The 18819-nt window shown below is 47.2% G+C and overlaps 2 protein-coding genes and 1 long non-coding RNA gene across 8 annotated transcripts; 1 reads left to right on the forward strand and 2 right to left on the reverse strand.

The window, feature by feature from the left end:
* Positions 1–6208: 6208 nt before the first annotated feature.
* LOC139354050 (uncharacterized) lies at positions 6209–8041 on the reverse strand. 3 transcript variants are annotated; one of them, XR_011605154.1, is made up of 5 exons: positions 7802–8039; positions 7491–7734; positions 7372–7429; positions 6988–7309; positions 6209–6837 (listed from the first exon to the last, which is right to left on the reverse strand). XR_011605154.1 is itself a non-coding variant. In XM_070998291.1 (4 exons), the coding sequence occupies exons 1-4, from the start codon at positions 7910–7912 to the stop codon at positions 7078–7080; spliced, it is 645 nt and encodes a 214-aa protein (XP_070854392.1). In that variant the 5' UTR covers positions 7913–8039; the 3' UTR covers positions 6885–7077. The 3 variants fall into 3 exon arrangements, 2 of the variants coding, with proteins under 2 accessions (XP_070854392.1, XP_070854393.1); XM_070998291.1 differs by lacking the exon at positions 6209–6837 and having other exon boundaries at positions 6885–7309; XM_070998292.1 differs by lacking the exon at positions 6209–6837 and having other exon boundaries at positions 6885–7309; positions 7372–7718; positions 7773–8041.
* Positions 6716–7352, forward strand: LOC139354051 (uncharacterized). The gene is made up of 2 exons (XR_011605155.1): positions 6716–6850; positions 6908–7352. It is a non-coding gene; the product is annotated as an uncharacterized lncRNA (long non-coding RNA).
* Positions 8042–8875: 834 nt separating the features above from the next.
* On the reverse strand, positions 8876–17945 carry LOC118878762 (uncharacterized). 4 transcript variants are annotated; one of them, XM_070998290.1, is made up of 6 exons: positions 14854–14988; positions 14735–14792; positions 14351–14672; positions 12566–14200; positions 10883–12518; positions 8876–10829 (listed from the first exon to the last, which is right to left on the reverse strand). In XM_070998290.1, the coding sequence occupies exons 1-3, from the start codon at positions 14924–14926 to the stop codon at positions 14441–14443; spliced, it is 363 nt and encodes a 120-aa protein (XP_070854391.1). In that variant the 5' UTR covers positions 14927–14988; the 3' UTR covers positions 8876–10829; positions 10883–12518; positions 12566–14200; positions 14351–14440. The 4 variants fall into 4 exon arrangements, with proteins under 4 accessions (XP_070854391.1, XP_070854390.1, XP_070854389.1 ...); XM_070998289.1 differs by having other exon boundaries at positions 14347–14672; XM_070998288.1 differs by lacking the exons at positions 8876–10829; positions 10883–12518; positions 12566–14200 and adding an exon at positions 15136–17945 and having other exon boundaries at positions 14581–14672; positions 14735–15081.
* Positions 17946–18819: the final 874 nt, after the last annotated feature.

An 18819-nucleotide genomic window follows, 5' to 3' on the forward strand; every position in this document is an offset into this window, starting at 1 on the left:
GTACGCATGCTGTGCGTCAGAGAGTAGGCTATGGTCGATGGTTAGTCTGATATGGGTGTCAATTAGCCTTTCCAGGGTCTTCAACAAGAAGGAAGAGAGACTGATCGGGCGGAAGTCCTTTGGGTTAGTGTGGGAGGGCTTGCCGGCTTTCGGTATAAAAATTACCTTAACGTCCAGCCACCTTGTTGGAATATGGTTTAGAGCAAGGCAGCCGTGGAAGATGGCTGTCAGCCAGGGAAGGGACATATCTAATGTCCGTTGTAGCTGGGCCGGGAAGAACCCATCTGGGCCAGGTGATTTGAAGGGCTTAAAAGAGTTAACAGCCCACTGAATGCGGTCAGGGTTTGAAATGTTGGCAATACTCTGGTCGTCTAGATTCACCTCTATGTGGAGGTCCTCCACTACCTGGGTATTGTTAGGGAAGTGTGTGTCTAACAGTAGTTCAAGGGTTTCCTGAATGTTTTCCGTCCGGCCATCAGCATTGGTTTTAAGATAGCCAATGGTAGCTGGAGCTTTAGCTAGAATTCTTCTGAGTCTGGATGCCTCCGCAGTAGATTCTATGCTACTGCAGAAGTTAGCCCAGGCTCTTCGTTTTGATATTCTTATTTCCTTTTTGTATAGGCTTAGTTTTGAATGATATAGATTCCAGGAGGATTCGCTATTGTTGTATTTAGCTTTATTGAAGTAAGTTCTACACTCTCTTTTAAGGTTCGCTAGGGTTGGGTTCCACCATGGGGGTTTGTGCTTTGTTTTAACTGTTCTACTTGGGCAAGCCCTTTTTAAGGCCTCACCGCAAATATCAGTAAAAGTGTTAACTAGGCTATCTAATTCTTGACGGTTGCGTATGTGTGTCGGAGGAGCGGGTAGGTTCCTGTTGAGGAGATTTTTATAGTATCCCCAGTTGGTTAATCTTAGATTAGTTATGTTCTCGGCGGGAGGATGTTCTAGACTTATTGTAAATTCTATGTATCGGTGGTCCGAGAATGAGTGTTCGATCCCCACCTTCCACGCGTCTAGCTGGTTAAGTAAGGGATCAGATATTAGAGTAATGTCTAGTACTTCCCTCCTATTTCTAGTGATGAAAGTTGGGTCATTACCTTTGTTGCAGATGAATAGATTTGATTGAAGGAGATAGTCGTAGAGTAACTCACCCCTTTCGTTGGTGTTAGTACTTCCCCATTGTGTGTGGTGTGAGTTAGCGTCCCCACCCAGGATGAGTTCCTTAGATGAGTGAGTGCGTATGAGTTCTTGTGTAGTGGTGTTTGGTAGTGGCCCTTCGTAGTCGTGAGCCAGATAGAATGATGCTATGGTGTGATGGGTGTGTTCGTTTAGCTCCAGTCTGACCGTGGTAAGGTCGCCTTCGCTAAACTGTGGAATAAGAAATGTGTTAAAGTGTGTTTTTGTAAGAATGCAGGTTCTGGTTTTACCCTTGTCCTTGGTGTAAAATAGCTTGTATAGGGGGGTTGATAGGCCACAGATGTTGTTACCAACAATGGCTCTTGAATGAGGACTACGTCTATGTTGCCTGTTGCCAGGCGGGTGAGGAGGGCAGCGGATGCTGCCTTGCTGTGGTGCAGATTAATTTGCAGAAACTGCACCATCTTTGGGACTGGGGTCGGGCTGGGTACCCTCCGCTTCCTCCGCTATGTCCTGGAGGACAGAGCGCCCTGGTCGGGTTGTGTCCTGGGTGCACAGCTGTTTCAGGCTCTCCGTCAGCTCCGAGTCGGTTGACACGTAGCCGGTGAAGGTGGCCTCCTCGTGATCTGGTTCGTCGTCGCTCGGGGGTTCGTACGACGCACAGGCAGCCAGGTTGTCTGCCGCTGTTTTATCGGTGTCATAAATACGAAGCTGCACCTTGTCGAACCCGTAGTTCACTCTGTGCTGTTGGGCTGCGAGGGGTTCCAAGCAGGCCTGGTTTAGGAGGATAACCACGCTCATGGTGACTCGCTCGGTTTTCTCCACCTTGACCACCTTCCAACCGTCTGTTGGTAGTTTTGGGTTGAACCTGGTCAGCAGGCTGAGTATAGCCTCTGGTTCCGATGGCTCAGACGGCAGCCACACCCTCGCTCTCGGTCGAGACGGGATGTCTGCAGCCTCACAAACTGCCAGCTTGGCCCCGGGGTAGACCTCGCCGACTTTGTCAATTGCAGCCTTGTAGAGTGCTGCCGATCTCTCGTCTTCGCAGGCGATCAACTTTACGTTGCCCTGGTACCACCCTGCATCTGTGCAATCGGGTGGCGGTCCTGGGTTCTCGTCCAGCACTTTCAAGGCCACTGTCGCAAGGGCCCGTCTAACCAGACCCCAATGGTTTCATGGGATCCTTCCGCCTTCATCGCTCTGGTCGATGACTCCAATGATCTTCCGATCCTTTACCACTTCCGCAAAGGATCTCGACCATGTGCCGCGGTTGGTTACTTTGGCCTTCTTGTTCGCTGGTTGAGCTGACTCCATCGACCTCTCTCGCTTGTTGTTGGTAGTCATAGCGATGTCGAAATCTGGGATAACTGCCTTCGCCCAGGCTATGTCCTCTTGGATTTTCTGGTAATCCAATTTCGAAGTCTGATCCTCACGTATCGGATTGGTGGCCAGCCGTTTGAGGATCCTGGAAGCCTTCTTTCTTTCAAAAGGTCCTGCCTGGTTAGGTGGTACCCTCTTAAACTCCTTTGCCCTGGTACTCACCACGAGACCGGCTTTGGCGCTCCCCTCAGGTTGGAGTGGCTGGTTAGCCGCACCTACACTGGTGGGAGGCTTGGGCTTGTCGCTATGGCGAGTTGGGCTTAGCCGGCTGCGTTGTTCGCTGGCCTTGGCAGGGGTCGACGTCACGTGGACTGGGGTAGTCAGAGCCGTTATCTTGCTCTTACTTTCGTCGTTGGTTACGACTTCCGACTTTATAAGAGTGTCGGGCTCTCGTCTTGTGCAGTCTTTTTGTTTATTAATTGTTAAGTTCTCCATGTTAAATCCCACGAGCTGCGGAGAAAGGACAGGTCCACCCGGGCAGAGATCCGCCGTACCCGGGTAAGGCTGACTTAGAACAGGCGGTCGCCACTTGCCTGAGCTCACCGTTTGAGACTGAGTTATTTGATGACTCGGGCTCCCAGCCAGATTGACTCTCGGCACGGTACGAGTGACACCTTAGTCCAGCCCGGGGTGAGATGAGTTGTGTGGGTGGGAAAGAGGTAGGTTCAAAGAGTGAGGGAAGGGGTGTGTGTGAGCTATTTGTCGGAGGCGGCAGCACAAGCGCGACGTCGGTACTGCTACGGCGCAGATACCCGCTGACTGTCCGGGGCTACTTATTTGCGCTTCGTGTTGGGGGCTTGGCGGTAGCCGGGCCGTGTCCAACTTCCACGCTTATTCGTAGCTACCCTGGAGAACCAGGGCGCTCGCTATCCGCAACCTGCGACCCGTTCGGTAGCCTTCAGCTCGGCGCCCTCAGAGCCATCTCACTAGCTCTTTGGCCGAAAGCAGTTTGTTTTTTGGGAATTTTTCAAGCGTCTTCCAATTGCAGCGACCATCTAATCTCAATTTTAAAGCTGATTTTTTTTATCGAGACACTCGACTAAAGCGTTCTCTCTTGTTTATTTATATAAATTAGTAGTATATATTCTATTTTTTAGCCTTGTGGTGGAACTTTAAGCTGTCCAAGTCAGCTTGCAACTATTAGACCAATATACAACCAAAATGCTATAAAGAGGATGATTGTAGTTCTTGGTAGAGTTGGACCCCTAGATCACAAAAAATGAGTCAAAAATATTTATTAGGATATGTTTTTCCGTGTTTAATTATATCTCGAGTTGTTTCTAGCCAATTTTTGAGATATACGTTTTAGCTTACAACTATAATGTCATTGAGTATATGGCGAGGTACAACTCGAGCCAAACTTTGAAGCGGTAGAAATTATTAACAATTTAGGCATCTACTGATATCATAAAAATTTCAAAAGAAATCGAAAAAACAAACACAAGTATCACTTTAAAATTACATCCCAAACAAACCAAACAAGCCATAGTTGGGCAAAATCCGTTGTAAAATAAATTTTAATTTGATGTTCATACCCGATTCTTGTAGAGTAAAAGGGTAGGCTAGATACTTTTAAAAGTATGTAACAGGTAGAAGTATGCGTTACCGACCTTATACAGGATATATACATTGATGATCAAAATCACTAGCCGAGTCGATCTAGCCATTTCCGTCTGTCTGTCTGTCCTATGTATAGCCTAGTACTCACATCGACGAAAACCGCGAGCTAACCATAGGAGTGAGCGAGAGGCAAATACGCAGCTAACGTTTTTCGTCGGGTCTGTTTTTCAGCGCGGTACTCAAATAAGCTAAGGAAATACCAGAAAAATACCAGATTTCGCGAGTGAATTTCGATGAACGCCGTTAGCCGCGGCCCAAAAAATAAGAAATTTAATCTTTGGCGGTGTTCGTGGGATATTTAAAAATTAAAAATGGAAAAAAATTCCTAAGGAGGTCAGTGCAGATGAAAAAGGACACCTAATCCAAGCTGTTGCCCGTTATTGTGGGACTTGACCGACATGGAGCAATACCACAGCGGGGCAAATCCGCACAACAGTTAAAGTGCTGGAGGAGATCCAATAGATAATCCCAGTGGGAAGGAACATGGGACATCGCTCGATCTCCGACGAGCTCTCCATTGAGGAACCACCGGACTCCACCTCCACCAGCTACTTAGCAGCTAAAGCGGTGATGAACGACGCGCCGGCTTCTATAGGGTGGAGAAAATATGGTCGTCCGCTAAGGGGCAGCTGGAGGAGCCATCACCAGCCATTACTAGGATGCTGGGCGACTTCAAGCACAATCAGGCGGAACAACCCCGTTCCCAATACGGCTCCCACATCCTAAAGGTTCAACATGCCTATTGGGATTCGGAGCGGGACTACAGATGACGCGGGAAAGATTGCGAAGCATCCGTGGGACGAGAAAGAACCCTTTAACTTATAATTTCCATAAATAAAAGCATTCGTTTCATGTATTTTTATTTTTATTTCTTTGTGCACCAGTAGACACTTCTTTTTTAAATTGCTAGATTTGATTTGTTTTCTGTTTGGGAATAAGCCCAGCTGCATGACAGTAAGACCCTACCACATGCATTGCGGGTGAACTTTGAAAATTTCGGTCATACTCCAAAGAATAAGATTTTTCGACTAGTGAAACTAGCCTAACTCGCTGCAGCGGAAAATGGTACCGGACACGCTAGTCGTTTCAGTATTCTAGTGTTTTATTCAGTATTTTTTTATGATCTTAGGTCATTTTTGTACTTGCCTTTCCGGATTTTTTGGGAAGAAATGCGTTTGAACTGCAATGGCGCCCTTATATCGAAATTTTTGTTGGTGCCGACCGGTGAAGACTTCCAAAGGCTCGGACACCAGCAATTCATCTCGTCTTGAAAATAAGTATTGTTTTGTTCATTTTTAAATGACCAACATCCATCTTATGTCGTTCTCGTCGAGACCTAGCACCTTTTGCATAAAAACGTACATTATTTGTCTAAAGAACAATCCATTTAAAGGCACATCATCCTACCAAAATTGTTGCTTAAAAATGGATATAGTAAAGGAACAGTATGCGGGTATGTGTTAATTACTATTTTTATGCTATGGGTTTTAAAAGCGTGAAATAAATTTGGCCCCTGCCTCTACAGTCGAATTTGTGCATTTATTTTTTTTATTTTTATACCCGTTACTCGTAGAGTAAAAGGGTATACTAGATTCGTCGGAAAGTATGTAACAGGCAGAAGGAAGCGTTTCCGACCCCATAAAGTATATATATTCTTGATCAGGATCACTAGCCGAGTCGATCTAGCCATGTCCGTCTGTCCGTCTGTCCGTCTGTCCGGATGAACGCTGAGATCTCGGAAACTATGAGAGCTAGGCTATTGAGATTTGGCGTGCAGATTCCTGAGCTTCTTACGCAGCGCAAGTTTGTTTCAGTAGACTGCCACGCCCACTCTAACGCCCACAAACCGCCCAAAACTGTGGCTCCTACAGTTTTGATGCTAGATAGAAAATTTTAACTGAAATGTAATGTTCTCATCAATACCTATCGATTGACCTAAAAAAAAGTTTGCCACGCCCACTTTAACGCCCACAAACTGCAAAAACCTGTGACGCCCACAATTTTCATGTTAGATAAAAAATTTTAACTGAAATGTATTGGTCTCGTCGATACCTATCGATTGATCCAAAAAAAAATTTGCCACGCCCACTCTAACGCCCATAACGCTTAAATCTGTATACCGCCGGTAGGTGGCTCATTTTAATCTCGCGTTGCTGTTTGCATATCTCCATTTAGCTGAGTAACGGGTATCTGATAGTCAAGGTACTCGACTATAGCGTTCTTCCTTGTTTTATATATTAAGTTACTTCCGTGAAGAGGGAAGAATAATTTGGCCGCCCCGTTGGAACGGGTTCAAGAAAAACAAAATTAAATGGACAGCTAAGTAAATAGCGTGCAGTAGTTTCTGGTGATGTTATGATGACGATGAACGATGAGTGATGACGATGAACGATAAGCGATGAAAATGTTATAAATGTGTGTGAGAAATTTGTGGGAGCGACGTTATCGATAGTTTAGGTCGATAGGGCGATAGCTGCAGCAGCGGGATGAGTCTGGCGGGCGATCTGGCCATTTGAAGATTAATCCCGGTTCGCTCTGGGATTACTTCAAATGGCCCATGTATCCAATGACCCAATGTCGAGAGAGGCCATGTAATATGGCGGGGGGCGATGATCAGCAGATATCGTGATAGTCGCGGCCATACTGTCCAGCAATCAAGGCAGATGCAGCTAGGAGTTCTAGTATAAATTTTCTTTGTGCCTTAAATTAAATAGTGAGTTATGTGAAAGTTCTAGAGTAGTTCGGTATTTAATATTTATCATTTATAAAGGCAGCCGGGGTCCCAATACAAAGGGCACCGGAAGAATTTATTTGGACTCTACTGACATTGCCATACTTCGACCTACCTACCAGCCCGACTTGGCTGACCAGCAACCGGTGTCCGTTCGACCCGTGCCAGCGACCAACCAGGAAAGCCTTCTACAATCGACGCCGACGACGTCAACACTTCCCGGTGAGTCCCTTCCGGCGTACCGCGTCCTCCTCCTCCTCTCGGGAACTTCCAGCGGTCGCATTGCGGCGCTGAGAAGTATCACCATTTTGTCTGGCAGCCGAATCTCGGACTGCCCGTGCACCACTCACCGGAGAGCGCCGTTTTCCCGTATCGCTGCTGGCCTCCGACGGGAAGTCATCAGCCCGGGCAATCATCGCCTCCAGGCCGGCCCGACAGTGGCTGAAAATTAAGAGAAATTAAATACACGTGTACCTCGATTATATATAGTGATATCTACTTACCTGTTTGTGAGTTTATCCGGAGTTAGACCCGAGAGCCTTATTTGTCCTCGTTGTTTGCCTAAAATTAAAAAGGTCGCGAGCATTAGTTAAATGGTATAGTTTACAGTGCAGTTACGTACCTTTTTGGCCTGTCCCTTCTTTTCCCTTGGAGCTCCTCAGGATTAGGTGACCATACGCACGCGCATCGCGCATGTTCCCTTGAGGCCCGCGTTTCCATGCGAGCTCTACCAATACATGGCTGGTGGAGCATAGTTTTCCGCGGCGCCTGTACCCTTTCCCAGCAAAACAAATCCTCTGCTTTGACCGCGTAAATATCCGAGACGGCGGCCAGGTTTCGGTCTTAGAGGCTGAGGAAGGATAAATCTGTCAAGAGAAGCATGTGTATAAATGATTGTACTTACCATATTTATTAAACCTTTGTAATACCCACTATGTGTGAATAAGCTTTCCCAGTGGGGGAGATGGAACCGTAGCCGTAGTCGCGAGGAGGGGGCTCCTGCCGACTACGAATGGGTGGTGCCCTGCAGCACCTTGAGGGCATCCATGGATGGGCGGGAGCGCTTGGCTAGGACATCGATAGCCACCAAAAGTAATCCATTTTCCCGACAATAATTGTAGATTTTTGCTTTCTTTACGTTTTTGCCCTTAGTGATGACCGATAGATTAGTAAAGTGAGACCGCGAAGTTATCGATACTTATGTTGCGAGCTGTGGCAGTAGGGGTACTCTGCCCTGAAGACGACTGAGCTAGCGGCACTGCCACCGACAAAAAAGCAGTTCGTAACATATTGGCGCCCAATTTAAACAAAATAAATTGTCGAGGCGACGACGTCTCGCCCATTTATGACCCTGACGCCCCCGCCATCACGACCTATGGCTTGCAACATAGATTGCAATTGCTAGGGAGTGGTGACGGGGAAGTCAGCTGAGTAGGGAAGTTGGAAGTAGAACGGGAGGCACGTCGACATTGCCGACGATTTGCTCCTGGTCACAGGTTTACCAGTGAACCGGTGATGGCATCTTGGGGCAAACCGAGATTTGCATCACGATTTGACGAGAATCTGTGATAATTTCTGTGATAGAGTAGTTTTAAGGCTTGTATTTTGTTATTTATTTATTTGAAATGTTTTTTTTTCTTAGGATGTGGTGTTCCTGGGTTTTTCTCCCCGTCCTGGACTTCTAGTTTTAGGTCGGTTGTGAACTTAATTGCGTAATCGTGACCCGTAGCAACCCTACGCGCTGCACGGTTACCTCGATTTAAAATAGAAAAAGAGGGCGGGAAAGAAAAGCCAACAGGAGCCAAACCGAGCCGATGTCCTTAACTGGCGGCTATCACCACGGGTGATAGCTAGTCCAGTTGACGAACGGCTAGGCGGAGACGGGAAAATCGGATTTTTGGAGAAAGCGCAAGACAAGTAGGTCGGAAGCCCACCGGCGAGGGTCGGTTCCATCTCCCCAAGTCCAGAGTAGTAGAAAGAAAAAAAATAATACAAGAAAATAGGAGATTTGAAAAGGAGTTGGAAAGTGAGGAAGATTTGTTTATTGTTATTTATTTTTGCTATTAGTTATTTTCGTATTTATTTTCTTATTTATTATATTATTTATTATTGTATTTTTTTGTTGTCTTATCGACTACTGGTTCCGGAGCAGACGGCACCACAAAAGCTGAACACGGAACGGGATACGGCGGCGGAGTCGGCGATGAACGCAGCTCTGGCACAGGCTGCCCAAACCTATCGCGCATCACAGGAGTTAGGAGTGAGCCAGGCGTTGCGGGAAGAAATAAAGAACGGATTCATCGACATGATGAAGTTGTTGAACGACGTCCTGAGGCCAGCCGAGAGCAAACCGCAGCCGCTTCAGGAGGGCTCGAGTCGCCAAGTGTCGATGGGGCCCACCCCGTCGTGTCCAGAAGGTGGCGCAAATGGCCCAGCGGGGATTCAGCAGCGGCAGGATACAGGAGGATGCTACCGAAGGCCGTCGGAATGGCCGCCCAGGCAGCGACCTCGACTGCCGCTAAATTACTCTCCAGGGATCGACAGCAGCCTGAGCCAGGAACCGGAGTATCATCCGGCAAGCAGGAGCGATCGCCACGCACGGCCATGGCGCATCGAGGACCGAAGGACGGCGGATTTTCGGGACGAGCCGCGGTTATACGCCAACGCGGGAGCCGGCAACGGAAATCCCTACATCCGAGTGGACCGCTGGAACCTCTCATTCGGCGGCGAGGACGATGGCCATTCCGTGGACGACTTCGTGTTCCGTCTGGAGTTCCTGCAGCGGCAGCATCAATGTCCGTGGAGTGAAGTTCTGCGCAACTTCCACGTACTCTTATCGGGCAGAGCGAAGGAGTGGTACTGGGTACATGTACGCCAGTCCAGAGTGGACACTTGGGCCCAGCTGCGCAGGGCTCTGATGGATCGGTTCCGTGGTCACCAGACGGAACACTAAAGGATGCACGAGCTCCTACAACGTGAGCAACAGCCAGGAGAAAGCGCGGATGACTACATCCATTCGATGCAGCAACTCGCCTCACGCCTAAAAAAACCAATGCCAGAGCGGCAGTTGGTTAAGGTGGTGAAAAAGGGCTTGAGGGATGGCATCGCTAGACATGTTTATGCGATGGACGTACTCACGGTGGACGAACTTCGCGAAGAGTGCGTCGAAGTGGAGAGGAGTTTCGGTCGTCGAGGGCGTGCGGCTTACCTGCAGCAGAACAAGGTACGGGTCAGCGAGGCGCACGTACAGGACGAAGTCGACGAGCACCGACACCTGGAGGTGGACGAGCTACGCGGGCGAGTCCGAAATACATTTAGGCCAGGTTGCTGTAATTGCGGGGCGGCGGAGCACGGATTCCAAGATTGCGAGGCCACGGAGTGGAGGAGATTTTGTTTCCGGTGCGGCAAGCCGGGCGTCATTTCTCCGAAATGTCCCGATTGCGCGGAAAACGGTCGGCTGGGCAGTCCGAAAGCGGGAGGGACTCGCCCAGGTTGGAATCCCGCGAAGTAGTTCCGAAGAAAGAAGAAGAAGAAAAGAAAGTACACAGTCCATCTAATAGTAATAAGTATTTGTGAAGATACCTACCGGAGGATGAGAGGCTTCGCCGTTATATGGAGGCACGGAACCGGATCTTTGCGGAGCATCAGCTGAGCGGCATGCGTCTAGTCTCACGGAGAGTCCAGAAGGCAAGGGAGCGCTTCAGGATGAGGAGATCCAGACGACGAGAGGTGGTGGCGGCCGTTAAGCGCATTGATTCCGCTGATCCTCGACCCTTCGCCGACGTGGAGACCTTGGGCAAGCAGCTCACCGGCTTGTTAGATACAGGCGCCAGCGTAAGTGTGCTGGGCAAAGGCTGTCGAGAGCTCGTGGAAGCGCTGGGAGTTACCGTCCAACCGTATTTTTCGGTAGTCCGTACGGCTTCTGGCGAAGATCGATCCATCATCGGACGCTTGGAGCTGCCTGTGAGGTACAAAGGCGTAAGTAAGCCGGTCACGTTCTACCTGTGCCCATACCTGGAACAAACGGCGTACTTCGGAGTCGACTTCTGGCGAGCCTTCGGACTAGCTCCAGCCGTCGTGGGGAAGCCGGCGACGAGAGGCGTCAAGGCAGCGGAGGAAATCCAATTCATGCCAGCCAGATGGAGCACTATGCCGACCAGGAAGATGAGGACGAGGTAAGGGAGGAACCGGAATCCTGGAGCCTTTCTGCGGAGGAAAAGCTGGCGTTAGGCAAGGTCAAGGAGGAGTTCCTTACCTTTGAAAGGGACGGCCTCGGAGTCACCAGCATGGAGAGGCATTCCATTGAACTGATGGAAGGAGCTCGGGTATTTAAGGATCGTCCGTATCCGATGTCTCCGGCGAAGCAGAAGGTGGTCGAAGACGAGATCGACAAGATGTTGGAGCTGGGTGTCATCGAGGAGAGCAAAAGCCCGTGGAGCAATCGCACAACAGTGGTGTCGAAGCCAGGGAAAGACCGGTTCTGCCTGGATGCCCGGAAGTTGAACGCCTTGACTATCAAAGACGCATACCCTCTGCCCAGTATAGAAGGAATCCTCTCCATAATAGATCAGACGCATTACATCTCCAGCGTTGACCTGAAGTTTGCATTTTGGCAGATCGAACTGGATGAGAAGAGCAAGGAGTACACTGCGTTCACGGTTCCAGGCAGGCCGTTGTACCAATTCCGAATGATGCCGTTCGGACTGTGCAACGCGGCACAACGCTTGGTGCGACTCATGGATCGGGTGATACCAGCGGAGCTCAGATCCAACGTCTTCGTCTACTTGGACGACCTGCTAATCCTGGCTCCAGACTTTCAGACGCACCTAAAATACTTGCGTCGGGTAGCCCACAGTCTCAAATCAGCCGGATTGACCATAGAGTTAAAGAAGTCGAAGTTTTGCTTCAAATCTTTGACTTACCTAGGGTTTATAGTCGGAGGTGGACTGCTGCGGATGGATCCTGGAAGTGTTACGGCAATCCAGAAGATGCCTTACCCGAAATCCATGAAGGAAGTACGTGCCTTCCTCGGCACAGCGGGATGGTATCGACGGTTCGTCAAGAACTTCGCTACGCTAGCCGCACCACTCTCCGAGTCCTTGAAGAAGGCTGGAAACACAAAGTTTTCCCTAAGTCCCAGCGCCACCCAGGCAGTGGATGACCTGAAGTTGGCCTTGACGAGCGCGCCGGTCCTGGTTCATGCGGATTTCAAGAAGCATTTCTTCATCCAGTGCGACGCATCCCACGTTGGCGTCGGCGCGGTATTGTTTCAGCGGAACCAGGACGGAGACGAGCAGCCCATCGCGTTCTTCTCGGCCAAGATGAACAAACACCAGGTTAACTACTCGGTCACGGAAAAGGAATGTCTGGCGGTCATCCTAGCTATTCGGAAGTTCAGACCGTATGTGGAAGGGATGCCCTTCACATGCATTACCGATCACGCCAGCCTTAAGTGGTTGATGACAATGAAGGATCTTTCCGGACGACTCGCAAGGTGGTCTCTCCAGCTGCAGGGCTACGATTTCAGCATCGAACATCGCAAAGGCAGCGAGAACGTAGTCGCCGACACCCTATCCCGCATCATCGAGGAAGTCCGGATAGATCCAACGGAGTTACTGGGATTCGAGACGACCGAATTTGCTGCGGAGGACTATAAGGAATTAGTGCAAGACGTGGAGTCCAACAGGGAGCACTTACCGGACCTCAAGGTGGATGGCGGACTCATCTTCAAGCGCATGAGTAACCCCAAAATGGACGAGGAATTGGAAGGATCCGAATGGAAGCTGTGGATCCCGCAAAGCCTGACGCACAGCTTGGTAGAGCGTGCTCATTCGGACCCCAAGGCTGGCCATGGTGGGATGACGAAGACCTTGGAGATCCTGCGACGCCAGTTCTATTGGCCAGGGATGACCATCCAGGTACGGGAATACGTCCGGAGTTGCGATGTGTGCAAAGAATCCAAAGCGCCAAACTTCCGGATGCAGGTCGGAATCGGAAGAAGGGTAGAGACGGAGAGGCCATTCCAGAAACTGTACATCGACTTCCTGGGCAAGTATCCGAGGTCCAAGAGTGGACACGCCTGGATATTTATCGTGGTGGACCACTTCTCGAAGTACACCTTCTTAAAGGCGATGAAGGAGGCGACGGCGTCGAACGTTGTAAATTTCCTGGTAAACGAGGTATTTTACAAGTTCGGGGTGCCTGAGACGATACATTCGGACAACGGCAAACAATTCGTATCCAAGGCGTTTGAGGAGATAATCGATGGCTTCGGTGTACAGCACATGAGGACTCCCGTATACTCACCACAGAGCAATGCCGCGGAGAGGGTAAACCGAAACGTCCTGGCCGCAATTCGCAGCTTCTTGGACGAAGATCACCGGGAATGGGATGCACATTTGCCGGAGATTGAGGTGGCCATCCGAAACACTGTCCACTCAGCCACAGGGGAAGCGCCGTTCTTCACTGTATTCGGCCATCACATACTACAAACTAGCCAGACGACTCAGGTCTCTGGTCGACCATGAAATGGCCGGAATGCAGACCAAGGACAAGCTTCGGGTTATCCACGCCAAGGTGCAGAAGCAACTGGAGGGTGCATACCAGACGAGCCGGCAGCGCTACGATAAGCGAGCCCGTACGCTGCTCGCCAAGCCAGGCCAAGAAGTCTTCCGCCGCAACTTCGTGCTGAGTGATTTCAGCAAATCTTTTAACGCCAAGTTTGCTCGCAAGTTCCTTAAAGCCAGGGTGGTCAAATCCGTCGGAAGCAATGCATACCTGCTGGAGGATCTCCAAGGCCGCAGTCTGGGAGTGTATCACGCCAAAGACATCCGGTTGTGACCTGAAAGAAGGACAAAACAAAGTATACTAGCATCGCGATCACATCTGCAATACTTCCCGTCATGCGTGGGCCCCGCGTTAGGCCCCGATCGAACTGCAGGATGGTATCAGTGCCGTGTTGAATCCCATCGTATCTCCAAAGCTACCAATTATTTCATCGTTCTGCTGAAACTCCGGGCAGCGCCCCTCGAAATCTTTGGTTGATGTTGCAATTGGAGTCGAGTGGGAGCGACGTTATCGATAGTTTAGGTCGATAGGGCGATAGCTGCAGCAGCGAGATGAGTCTGGCGGGCGATCTGGCCATTTGAAGATTAATCCCGGTTCGCTCTGGGATTACTTCAAATGGCCCATGTATCCAATGACCCAATGTCGAGAGAGGCCATGTAATATGGCGGGGGGCGATGATCAGCAGATATCGTGATAGTCGCGGCCATACTGTCCAGCAATCAAGGCAGATGCAGCTAGGAGTTCTAGTATAAATTTTCTTTGTGCCTTAAATTAAATAGTGAGTTATGTGAAAGTTCTAGAGTAGTTCGGTATTTAGTATTTATCATTTATAAAGGCAGCCGGGGTCCCAATACAAAGGGCACCGGAAGAATTTATTTGGACTCTACTGACATCGCCATACTTCGACATACCTACCAGCCCGACTTGGCTGACCAGCAACCGGTGTCCGTTCGACCCGTGCCAGCGACCAACCAGGAAAGCCTTCTACAATCGACGCCGACGACGTCAACACTTCCCGGTGAGTCCCTTCCGGCGTACCGCGTCCTCCTCCTCCTCTCGGGAACTTCCAGCGGTCACATTGCGGCGCTGAGAAGTATCACCATTTTGTCTGGCAGCCGAATCTCGGACTGCCCGTGCACCACTCACCGGAGAGCGTCGTTTTCCCGTATCGCTGCTGGCCTCCGACGGGAAGTCATCAGCCCGGGCAATCATCGCCTCCAGGCCGGCCCGACAGTGGCTGAAAATTAAGAGAAATTAAATACACGTGTACCTCGATTATATATAGTGATATCTACTTACCTGTTTGTGAGTTTATCCGGAGTTAGACCCGAGAGCCTTATTTGTCCTCGTTGTTTGCCTAAAATTAAAAAGGTCGCGAGCATTAGTTAAATGGTATAGTTTACAGTGCAGTTACGTACCTTTTTGGCCTGTCCCTTCTTTTCCCTTGGAGCTCCTCAGGATTAGGTGACCATACGCACGCGCATCGCGCATGTTCCCTTGAGGCCCGCGTTTCCATGCGAGCTCTACCAATACATGGCTGGTGGAGCATAGTTTTCCGCGGCGCCTGTACCCTTTCCCAGCAAAACATATCCTCTGCTTTGACCGCGTAAATATCCGAGACGGGGGCCAGGTTTCGGTCTTAGAGGCTGAGGAAGGATAAATCTGTCAAGAGAAGCATGTGTATAAATGATTGTACTTACCATATTTATTAAACCTTTGTAATACCCACTATGTGTGAATAAGCTTTCCCAGTGGGGGAGATGGAACCGTAGCCGTAGTCGCGAGGAGGGTGCTCCTGCCGACTACGAATGGGTGGTGCCCTGCAGCACCTTGAGGGCATCCATGGATGGGCGGGAGCGCTTGGCTAGGACATCGATAGCCACCAAATGTAATCCATTTTCCCGACAATAATTGTAGATTTTTGCTTTGTTTACGTTTTTGCCCTTAGTGATGACCGATAGATTAGTAAAGTGAGACCGCGAAGTTATCGATACTTATGTTGCGAGCTGTGGCATTAGGGGTACTCTGCCCTGAAGACGACTGAGCTAGCGGCACTGCCACCGACAAAAAAGCAGTTCGTAACAATTTTGTGAGTTGGTATAAGCGTGAATGGTGCTATAGTGTATTAAATGAGCAGTGTGGAGTGTGTTATAATAGATATTAATATGAGCAGCTCGAATGAAACCGGTAATCAATGTCCAATTTTCAATTGGTTCATTTCCAAGTAAACGATAAATATCGTTATATTTAAGTAGTGTTGGGTAATTCTGTCTTGTTGGTGTATATTTTGAGCAATTTATCAAAATATGCGAAATGTCTTCATTAACGTTGCACGAATCGCATAGGGCGTTATCGTAGACTTTCCTTTTGGAAAGTGTGTATTTATCAAAAGCATGTCCGCTTAAGATTCTGTTCAGAGTCTTCGTTTCTATACGGTTGAATAGGTCTTCTTTGTTTTTAAACCAAGGCTTGGAAGTGGTATTTGGTGAGAGGAGAGAGTAACCCTTGTTACGCTCTAATGAAAACAGACTGTACTCACGCTCCCAGTCTTGTTTTATTTGCGCGAACATATGATTGATAGCGTCTTTGAGGGTCCATCTGACGGGTGCGAAAGAGCCGTTAATACCAGAATTTTTAGCCGCTGAATCTGCGAGATCGTTTTCCCAAATATTGGAATGGCTAGGAATGTGGTGAAACTCTATGGATAGCAGGGTTGGATTTTTTATGACTTTTTTCAGGATGCATTGAGATATGCAGTTTTTGGAGTTCGCGTTCTTTATTGTCTGGATGGCACCAAGGCTGTCAGTTAAAATTGCTATTTTGGAGAACTTCTTTGAAGTACCGAAGTCAATGGCTTTTTCTAGGACTGTGAGTTCAGCAGTCAGCGACGACAGTTTTTTGTCGGTGTAGAAACTTTTTATTGAATTGGAATTTAAGTGAACAAAAGCACTAACTGTAAAATTTTCCGACACAGAACCATCCGTGAAGATGATTTCCATATTTTTTGAGGTTAAACCTCTTATTTTTTCTTTAAATAAAGAGAGAATTATAGTCTCGTTTGCCATTTTTTTATTCTAACAAGTACCTTTAAAGAAATTTGTGTCAACTGAAATCTTTCGTGTGGACAGACAATAAGGACAAATAGGAGCAATACTATCCAGGATATTTTTAAATTCAGCATAAATTCTACTGTAACTAGTATTTTTGGCTACAAAGGAGTTTGACAGAAGCGACGCAGATGGTAGTCCATGAGCGAACGTTTTGGCCAAATCCTTCGCTGTAGCGAATTTAATCCTATAAGCTGGAGGAAGTTCAGCTGCAAGATTATAAATAATATTAATTGGAGTCGATTTTATAAGTCCTAAGGCCTTTCTAAGGTGGAAATTAGCATGCTTACTTATGCTGTTTTGTACTGATTTTGATATGTTTGAAAAAGAGGAGCAGGCATATTCATATCTAGTTCTAATAAAAGCTTTATAAAATAGTAGTGACTTGCTTGGATGTACTCCGAAGCGGCAGCCACTGAGCATTTGAATAAACATATTCGTTTGATTAGATTTAGAGATCGTTTTATTTACATGCTGAACAGACGAGTTGTTTGAACTTATGACTCTACCTAAATAATTTACGCTATTTACATTTTTTAAAATAATATTATTGCACAAGACACTTAAAGGTTTTTTTCTTAAATTAAAATGAATGGTGGCTGATTTGTCTGGATTAAAAGTAAGATTATTAATATTGCACAGTTCCATAAATCTATTTACTTTTTGTTCTAATTTCTCTTCAGCCATCGAAAAGACTTTGTCATAACAGACTAGAAAGAAGTCGGTAGCGTACTGGAACAGAATACTATCATGGTCATTACTTAAGCTGTGAAGCTCAGCTGTATATAAATTAAAGAGGATTGGACTCAGACAACTACCTTGACTAACTCCTTTGTTTACAGTAACCTCTGCAGTACCCATAGTGAGAACTCTTTTACTAACGAAGTTTGTATTGAAATAAATATGATTGTGGTCGAAGCCCAAACTAACTAATTTGCTACCCAGGGATATTGACGACATCAAAGGCTTTACTTAAGTCTAAAACATCTGCGGTAACGTGAAAACCACGAGCTTTTAGGTTGGCTATGTTATTTAGTACATCGTTGATGCATTGGGCAGTAGAATGGTTTTTTCTGAACGCATAGGATCTTGGTGGAATTTGAATTTTATTTTTATTAATGTGTTCTTCCATACGCAGTTTAATCAAACCTTCTAAGCACTTAAAAGTCACACTTAGAAGGCAGATAGGTCTGTTGTTGGTAATAACTCCTTTGTTTACAGTAACCTCTGCAGTACCCATAGTGAGAACTCTTTTACTAACGAAGTTTGTATTGAAATAAATATGATTGTGGTCGAAGCCCAAACTAACTAATTTGCTACCCAGGGATATTGACGACATCAAAGGCTTTACTTACGTCTAAAACATCTGCGGTAACGTGGAAACCACGAGCTTTTAGGTTGGCTAGGTTGAATGGTAGAATGGTTTTTTCTGAACGCATAGGATCTTGGTGGCAGAATTTTATTTTTATTAATGTGCTCTTCCATACGCAGTTTAATCAAACCTTCTAAGCACTTAAAAGTCACACTTAGAAGGCAGATAGGTCTGTTGTTGGTAATAATTGAAGAGTCAAGATTTTTTTTGGGAACAGGTATAACCCTTATTTTCCGCCACTGTTCTGGAATAACACCATTGTCTAAAGTAATGTTTAGCAGGGATACCAGTTTTTCAAGACCCTTAGCCGAGTCTGGGTTATGAGAGTTTAGGAAGTCAAGAAGTTCACGCGCTGAGAAATTAGAGTTGGCATATCTATAAAGCAGATCAGGAGAAAAAGATACGTCAGGACACATCGCAGTGTTGGGTGCTGTGGCTATTTGATTGAGAAAGTGTCTATGTTCTGAGTCAGATATTGCACTGTTGGACGGGTTAATTTGTTTATAAAGTTTAAGATTTTTGATTTTGTTCCACATATCTTTCAGAGAAGATGGGTTGGAAATGCCTTCTGCCACCTTATTGAGGTTTTCTTTTCTCATTTTATAAAAATAGTTGTTAAGTTTTTTATTACTGTTAATATAGGCAATTGTAGTTTGGATTTAAAATATTTTTGTCTGCACGCGTTTCTTAATCTAAACAATTTTTCACAGACCTCGTCCCAATACTTTTTTGGAACATATCTGTTGTTTGTATTTATTTTAATTGAATTATTAGAGTGTATTGTTTGGGATGAGTTGGAGATGATATCTAACGTTGTAATTTGAATTTTGGAAAAGTCTTTAATTATTTTTTTATGGTTAAATTTAATAATATTAATCGAAGCAGAAATTTGGTCTATTTCAATA

Source organism: Drosophila suzukii (genome assembly GCF_043229965.1).
Source record: "Drosophila suzukii chromosome 2 unlocalized genomic scaffold, CBGP_Dsuzu_IsoJpt1.0 scf_2c, whole genome shotgun sequence".
Lineage (NCBI taxonomy): Eukaryota > Metazoa > Arthropoda > Insecta > Diptera > Drosophilidae > Drosophila > Drosophila suzukii.

Bases quoted from the DNA above. Each gene is read 5' to 3' on its own strand.
- LOC139354050 (XM_070998291.1), bottom strand. From the start codon at position 7,912: ATGCCCTCAAGGTGCTGCAGGGCACCACCCATTCGTAGTCGGCAGGAG. The intron at 7,735-7,801 runs GTGGGTATTACA...TTCTCTTGACAG, and splicing joins GGAAAGCTTATTCACACATA to ATTTATCCTTCCTCAGCCTC. The intron at 7,310-7,371 runs GTAAGTAGATAT...CTTAATTTTCAG, and splicing joins CCGGATAAACTCACAAACAG to CCACTGTCGGGCCGGCCTGG.
- LOC118878762 (XM_070998288.1), bottom strand. From the start codon at position 16,500: ATGGCAAACGAGACTATAATTCTCTCTTTATTTAAAGAAAAAATAAGA.